The sequence below is a fragment of the Micromesistius poutassou genome, assembly GCF_964030765.1.
Source record: "Micromesistius poutassou genome assembly, contig: SCAFFOLD_6635, whole genome shotgun sequence".
Classification (NCBI taxonomy): Eukaryota; Metazoa; Chordata; class Actinopteri; order Gadiformes; family Gadidae; genus Micromesistius; species Micromesistius poutassou.
Window position 1 is genome coordinate 1 of NW_028178154.1, and position 8450 is coordinate 8450.

Genomic DNA, 8450 nt, shown 5'->3' on the forward strand with positions numbered 1-8450 from the left:
CAGTACACCTGTCAGTCTGTCAGGACACCTGTCAGTCAGTCTGTCTGTCAGTCTGTCAGGACACCTGTCAGTCTATCAGTACACCTGTCAGTCTGTCTGTCAGTACACCTGTCAGTCTGTCAGGACACCTGTCAGTCTGTCTGTCAGTACACCTGTCAGTCTGTCAGGACACCTGTCAGTCAGTCTGTCTGTCAGTCTGTCAGGACACCTGTCAGTCTATCAGTACACCTGTCAGTCTGTCAGGACACCTGTCAGTCAGTCTGTCAGTACACCTGTCAGTCTGTCAGGACACCTGTCAGTCAGTCTGTCAGTACACCTGTCAGTCTGTCTGTCAGTCTGTCAGGACACCTGTCAGTCTGTCAGGACACCTGTCAGTCTGTCTGTCAGTCTGTCAGGACACCTGTCTGTCTGTCAGTCTGTCAGTCTGTCAGTACACCATGTATGTCTGTAACGTAATGTGTGAATGTATGTCTGTAACCAAGACAACGTAATGTGTGTATGTATGAGTGTAACCATGACAACGTAATGTGTGTGTGTAACCATGACAACGTAATGTGTGTATGTATGTCTGTAACCAAGACAACGTAGTGTGTGTGTATGTATGAGTGCAACCATGACAACGTAATGTGTGAATGTATGTCTGTAACCATGACAACGTAATGTGTCTGTATGAGTGTAACCATGACAACGTAATGTGTGTGTAACCATGACAACGTAATGTGTGTGTGTGTGTGTTGGTACCTGCTTCATCTCGCTGGCGGCCTCCTCGTCCGTGGTCACGCCGCTGCGCTCCTCCCTGATCCTCAGCGCGCGCTCCTTCAGCAGCCGGTCCCGCACCGGGCGCCGGCTCACGTACCGGGTCCCGTCGCTGCGCACCTTCACCTGGACCGGGACCACAGAGGGCTCAACATGGGACCAGGACCACATGGGTCCAGGACAAGCTGGTCCACAAGCCCCACCCTGACCTCCTGACCCCCACCCTAACCCCCACCCTGACCTCTAGACCCCTAGAGTCTAGTCCTCCTGACCCCACCCTGACCTCACCCTGACCCCTAGAGTCTAGTCCTCCTGACCCCCACCCTGACCTCACCCTGACCCCTAGAGTCTAGTCCTCCTGACCCCCCTGTGTTGGTTCAGGGTGTGACTCGTGTGGTCTACCTTCCACTCCATGCGCGGCGAGGAGCTGGGGGGCGGGGCCTGTTGGGGCGGGCCCAGGGGGAGGGCCAATCCCAGACGAGAGGCTCGGCCACAGGGGCTCCGCTGGTCCTCCAGACCTCCGAGGGAGCTGCTCACACCCCGGGGACTGGCTGGCCCCTCCCTCCCCTCTCCTCCTCCCCCCCGCCGGTCCAGGTCCTGCCCCAGGTCCTGGACCGGGCCCTGGGAGGGCAGGGCCAGGCAGCTCTGGTAGCGCTCCAGCGGGGAGGTGAGGCTGTAGAGCCTCCTGCTGAGGTAGGGGCTGGACTCTGCACTGCCGCCTCCTGGGCTGGGGGGGGCGCCACCTGCAGGTTATACAGGTTATAGATGTTATATAGGTTATATATGTTAGCCACCTGCTGGTTATACAGGTTATAGATGTTAGCCAGCTGCTGGTTATAAAGGTTATAGATGTTATAGATGTTAGCCACCTGCTGGTTATACAGGTTATAGATGTTATATATGTTAGCCACCTGCTGGTTATACAGGTTATAGATGTTATAGATGTTAGCCACCTGCTGGTTATACAGGTTATAGATGTTAGCCAGCTGCTGGTTATAAAGGTTATAGATGTTATAGATGTTAGCCACCTGCTGGTTATAAAGGTTATATATGTTAGCCACCTGCTGGTTATACAGGTTATAGATGTTATAGATGTTAGCCACCTGCTGGTTATACAGGTTATAGATGTTAGCCACCTGCTGGTTATACAGGTTATAGATGTTATATATGTTAGCCACCTGCTGGTTATACAGGTTATAGATGTTATAGATGTTAGCCACCTGCTGGTTATAGAGGTTATAGATGTTATAGATGTTAGCCACCTGCTGGTTATACAGGTTATAGATGTTATATATGTTAGCCACCTGCTGGTTATACAGGTTATAGATGTTAGCCACCTGCTGGTTATAAAGGTTATAGATGTTATAGATGTTAGCCACCTGCTGGTTATACAGGTTATAGATGTTATAGATGTTAGCCACCTGCTGGTTATACAGGTTATAGATGTTAGCCACCTGCTGGTTATACAGGTTATAGATGTTAGCCACCTGCTGGTTATACAGGTTATAGATGTTATAGATGTTAGCCACCTGCTGGTTATACAGGTTATAGATGTTATATATGTTAGCCACCTGCTGGTTATACAGGTTATAGATGTTAGCCACCTGCTGGTTATACAGGTTATAGATGTTATATATGTTAGCCACCTGCTGGTTATACAGGTTATAGATGTTATATATGTTAGCCACCTGCTGGTTATACAGGTTATAGATGTTAGCCACCTGCTGGTTATACAGGTTATAGATGTTATATATGTTAGCCACCTGCTGGTTATACAGGTTATAGATGTTATAGATGTTAGCCACCTGCTGGTTATAGAGGTTATAGATGTTATAGATGTTAGCCACCTGCTGGTTATACAGGTTATAGATGTTATATATGTTAGCCACCTGCTGGTTATACAGGTTATAGATGTTAGCCACCTGCTGGTTATAAAGGTTATAGATGTTATAGATGTTAGCCACCTGCTGGTTATACAGGTTATAGATGTTATAGATGTTAGCCACCTGCTGGTTATACAGGTTATAGATGTTAGCCACCTGCTGGTTATACAGGTTATAGATGTTAGCCACCTGCTGGTTATACAGGTTATAGATGTTATAGATGTTAGCCACCTGCTGGTTATACAGGTTATAGATGTTAGCCACCTGCTGGTTATACAGGTTATAGATGTTATATATGTTAGCCACCTGCTGGTTATACAGGTTATAGATGTTATAGATGTTAGCCACCTGCTGGTTATAGAGGTTATAGATGTTAGCCACCTGCTGGTTATACAGGTTATAGATGTTATAGATGTTAGCCACCTGCTGGTTATACAGGTTATAGATGTTATATATGTTAGCCACCTGCTGGTTATACAGGTTATAGATGTTAGCCACCTGCTGGTTATACAGGTTATAGATGTTATATATGTTAGCCACCTGCTGGTTATACAGGTTATAGATGTTATAGATGTTAGCCACCTGCTGGTTATAGAGGTTATAGATGTTATAGATGTTAGCCACCTGCTGGTTATACAGGTTATAGATGTTAGCCACCTGCTGGTTATACAGGTTATAGATGTTATAGATGTTAGCCACCTGCTGGTTATACAGGTTATAGATGTTATATATGTTAGCCACCTGCTGGTTATACAGGTTATAGATGTTAGCCACCTGCTGGTTATATAGGTTATATATGTTAGCCACCTGCTGGTTATACAGGTTATAGATGTTAGCCACCTGCTGGTTATACAGGTTATAGATGTTATATATGTTAGCCACCTGCTGGTTATACAGGTTATAGATGTTATAGATGTTAGCCACCTGCTGGTTATACAGGTTATAGATGTTAGCCACCTGCTGGTTATACAGGTTATAGATGTTAGCCACCTGCTGGTTATACAGGTTATAGATGTTATAGATGTTAGCCACCTGCTGGTTATACAGGTTATAGATGTTATATATGTTAGCCACCTGCTGGTTATACAGGTTATAGATGTTATAGATGTTAGCCACCTGCTGGTTATAGAGGTTATAGATGTTATATATGTTAGCCACCTGCTGGTTATACAGGTTATAGATGTTAGCCACCTGCTGGTTATACAGGTTATAGATGTTAGCCACCTGCTGGTTATACAGGTTATAGATGTTATAGAGGTTATAGATGTTAGCCACCTGCTGGTTATACAGGTTATATATGTTAGCCACCTGCTGGTTATACAGGTTATATAGGTTATAGATGTTAGCCACCTGCTGGTTATATAGGTTATATATGTTAGCCAGCTGCTGGTTATAGAGGTTATAGATGTTAGCCACCTGCTGGTTATAGAGGTTATAGATGTTATAGATGTTAGCCACCTGCTGGTTATAGAGGTTATAGATGTTAGCCAGCTGCTGGTTATACAGGTTATAGATGTTAGCCACCTGCTGGTTATAGAGGTTATAGATGTTATAGATGTTAGCCACCTGCCGTTTAGAGGAGGTATGGATGTTGGCCACCTGACATGAGAAGACATAAAGGAAATCAAAGCACAGGGAAGTTCATGGACCACTTGTGAGGAGGACGCAGGTGTGTCTTACCTGTTCTGGGGCTCCGCCCACCATAGACCACGCCCCTCATTGAACTAGACCCCGCCTCTCTGCTCAAAGATCTGGTGATGAGGAAGATGATGATTGACACACCATAGAATTTAGCATCAAAATATTGAACAAGAAAGAACATAAAAGATCTCTTGTAGAACGGCGTAATGCATCACTTAAGACACGTGGAAAAGTTATTCTCTATTGCTACCGCTTTCTCTCCTCTTTGATTGAGGATCCCCTGCCCAGTGTGCTCCCTCACCTCTGCCCTCTAGTGGTCGTCAATCACCTCATGGTTCTTTGAAGAACAAACAAACGCACCTGAACTTGGAGGGTGTTGCAGGGGTGGAGCTAGAGCCCTGAGCTGGGCTGCTATTGGCTGTCTGGTACTTCCTGTAGCTGTTGGGTGAGAAGGAGCAGTGGAGGCTGGAGTGGCGCCGGGGGGTGAGGGGGGAGGTGAGAGGAGGGAGGCGTTTGAGCTGGAGGAGGAGAGGAGGGGGAGGGGACAATGCTCCTCTTCCTCTCCGGTCCTCTTCGGCCTCCTCCCGCGTGAGGGGCGGGATCTGCTCTGTGCTGACCAATGGCGTGGTCTGGCTGCTCTCTCCTGTGTTGTAGGCGCTGGTGCTCTCTTGCTCGTCCGCCCTCTCTCTCTCCGGCACCTCGTTGATGGCCGACAGCTCCTCCCGGGAATCTTCCTCGTCGTCATCATCTTCCTCCATGTGTTCATCGTTGTTGGTCAGACCTGGGAAGGTATTTTATCAAAGACGGTAAAAAACATATCATTACTATTTAAGTTGAAGGGGTTTCAATAGAACAAGAACACGAGGTTGGGTGGTTGAGGTGGATGATCCTGTGGGGAGACGCCCCCACCTACTCCTGACTAGAGGGGGGGGATTCTGAAGAGGTTCCGTGTAGTTGCTAACAGCCACAGTCTAGGTTTGTGACTGGATGACCATGCTACTGCGGGTTAACACTGAACCATGGTATCTTGTTAGCATCACAGCATGCTAACAAGATACCACGGGTTACCCATCACCACACTGACATGCTAACGCTAACAGGTAAACTAACACTATTGCCTACTAGCGTGCGTGTGAGTCAGGGGTGCTGTGGCGGTTGTCGTGGTTACCGGTCTCCTCCGGGGTCCAGGGCGGGTTGTCGTGGTTACCGGTCTCCTCCGGGGTCCAGGTCTTCAGGCAGCGCTCCCTCAGCTGCTGCATCTTCTGCGCCCGCAGGATGCTGCGACACTTAAACTCCAGGTGCCGCAGCTCCTCCTCCATCAGCGCCAGCTCCCGCCGACTCAGCACCTCCTGATCTTCCTGCTCCTCGGGAATGCCCCCGTCCCTCCCTCCCTGCACCTCCTCCTGGGCGAGGAGGAGGCGCGAGGAGCGAGCCGCTGCCCCTGTCCTCTCGTACTGACACTTGATCTCCAGGAGCTCCTGGTAGCGCTCGCACTCCTCCTCCGTTAGCCCCGGCACCACCATCACCACCGACAGGCCGGGCTAGGAGGAGGAGGAGGAGGAGGAGGAAGAGAAGGACCAGGAGGAGGAGGACCAGGAGGAGGAAGAGAAGGAGGAGGAGGACCAGGAGGAAGAGAAGGAGGAGGAGGACCAGGAGGAGGAAGAGAAGGAGGAGGAGGACCAGGAGGAGGAGGAGGTGGAGGAGGAGGAAGAGAAGGAGGAGGAGGACCAGGAGGAGGAGGAGGTGGAGGAGGAGGAAGAGAAGGAGGAGGAGGACCAGGAGGAGGAGGAGGTGGAGGAGGAGGAAGAGAAGGAGGAGGAGGACCAGGAGGAGGAAGAGAAGGAGGAGGAGGAGGAGGACCAGGAGGAGGAGGAGGTGGAGAAAGAGGAGGAGGAGGAGCAGGAGGAGGTCATTTGGTTATGGGTTTGTACATTGAGAGAGATGTCTTTTTACCAAGATCTCTATATTTATAATTCCTTAAAAAACGTAAACTAAACGTAAGCCGTTTCTCAATTCGCGTTCTCGTGTGTACTCGCGTTCTCGATAAACGTCATCAGTGGTAGCCAAAGCACTGTTCCAATTCCAAGTACGCGAGTACTGTCGTAAAACCCGGAAGTGTTCTCGATGAGGCCGTTCTACCGAGGATGCATCGGAGGTGACTCGTGTGTGACTCGTGGGGACCGTTAAATATCCCAGGATGCATTTCGCAGTCCCATGTTTTAAAATATTAGTATGTAAGCTATAATAATAGGCTATATATAGGAAAATTTTACATATATAACAAAAATGTATGCCTATTCATTCAAAATATTAACATACTATTTTAAAATGAAAGAGGCTGGGGTTTAGTTTTATATAATTAGTTTATATTGTTCAGTAGTTTGAGGCCGTAAAGCACAGTTAACAGAGCTGAGGTGGTGACGTCATCCAGTCCGCTGCTGTTCCAGTTGCAGGCGCGTACTCGCGTTCTCGGAAGTCTGTACTTAGAAGTCCGGACTTGCCAAGTACGTACTTCCAAGTCCGCGAGAACGTAGTCCGCGTACTTGGTATTGAGAAACGGCTGTAGACTTTGACCCAGCTAATATCACTAAATTAAATATAAGTAAAATTTTATTTGGGATATTTTTTTACGATTAAAAATACAAGAAACAACCAGCGCCACCCAGAGCAGACTGGCGCAGAACCAGGGGGACATCAGTTCCTGAGGGGTACCTGGGGGTGGTGGGGGCTGTACCCGGGTCCGGACCCCCAGTCCAGACCCAGCAGGGAGTCTGAGCTGAGGTCCTGGAGGGGGAGGAGGCCGGGGTCCTCGCGGGGGGGCCCAGGGCTGGAGCTGGGTCTGGGGCTGACGACAGACCACACAACAGTTAGAGGTGTGGTCCCCAACCACACCTAGTTAGAGGTGGTTAGGGGTGTGGTCCCCAACCACACCTAGTTAGAGGTGGTTAGGGGTGTGGTCCCCAACCACACCTAGTTAGAGGTGGTTAGGGGTGTGGTCCCCAACCACACCTAGTTAGAGGTGGTTAGGGGTGTGGTCCCCAACCACACCTAGTTAGAGGTGGTTAGGGGTGTGGTCCCCAACCACACCTAGTTAGAGGTGGTTAGGGGCGTGGTCCCCAACCACACCTAGTTAGAGGTGGTTAGGGGTGTGGTCACCTGGTCATGTTCATCAGCTCTAGGTGGGGTTAACTGGTTATGTTTGTCCGGGTATAGGTCTATTGACAGGTGTTTACCTGGTGAGGCGGGGTTACCTGGTTAGAGGTGGGGTTACCTGGTGAGGGTGGGGTTACCTGGTTAGAGGAGGGGTTACCTGGTGAGGGTGGGGTTACCTGGTTAGAGGCGGGGTTACCTGGTTAGAGGTGGGGTTACCTGGTTAGAGGTGGGGTTACCTGGTGAGGGTGGGGTTACCTGGTTAGAGGCGGGGTTACCTGGTTAGAGGCGGGGTTACCTGGTTAGAGGCGGGGTTACCTGGTTAGAGGAGGGGTTACCTGAGCATGGCCAGGCTGCCCGGGGTGCTGGAGGTAGTGTAACAGCTCTGCTCCAGCAGGTCGGAGGACTCCTCCGTCCGCCCCACACCGCTGTCCAGCTCCGGGCTGAACCCCAGGGGGTCACGACCCCCTCCTCTCTCCTCCTCCTCCTCCTCCTCCTGCTGCTGGTAGGTGAAGGAGGCGGGCCGCGCGTCTCCACCATGAGGAGCACTCTGAAAGGAGGTGCAACAGGTAGGGGTTAGACAGTACAGAGACAGGTCATTAAGGAGCAGGTAGGGGTTAGACAGTACAGAGACAGGTCATTAAGGAGCAGGTAGGGGTTAGACAGTACAGAGACAGGTCATTAAGGAGCAGGTAGGGGTTTGACAGTACAGAGACAGGTCATTAAGGAGCAGGTAGGGGTTAGACAGTACAGAGACAGGTCATTAAGGAACAGGTAGGGGTTAGACAGTACAGAGACAGGTCATTAAGGAGCAGGTAGGGGTTAGACAGTACAGAGACAGGTAATTAAGGAGCAGGTAGGGGTTAGACGGTACAGAGACAGGTCATTAAGGAGCAGGTAGGGGTTAGACAGTACAGAGACAGGTCATTAAGGAGCAGGTAGGGGTTAGACAGTACAGAGACAGGTCATTAAGGAGCAGGTAGGGGTTAGACGGTACAGAGACAGGTCATTAAGGAGCAG

General features: G+C 49.8%; 1 protein-coding gene across 1 annotated transcript; it reads right to left on the reverse strand.

The window, feature by feature from the left end:
- Positions 1 to 741: 741 nt before the first annotated feature.
- Positions 742 to 7980, reverse strand: LOC311374722 (PDZ domain-containing protein 4-like; the record flags this gene model as incomplete). Its single annotated transcript, XM_084490512.1, has 8 exons — positions 742 to 882; positions 1159 to 1499; positions 4320 to 4390; positions 4641 to 4745; positions 4827 to 5061; positions 5449 to 5821; positions 6993 to 7125; positions 7769 to 7980. Coding segments are annotated over 8 exons (1611 nt in total), but the record flags the coding sequence as incomplete, so codon positions are not given.
- Positions 7981 to 8450: the final 470 nt, after the last annotated feature.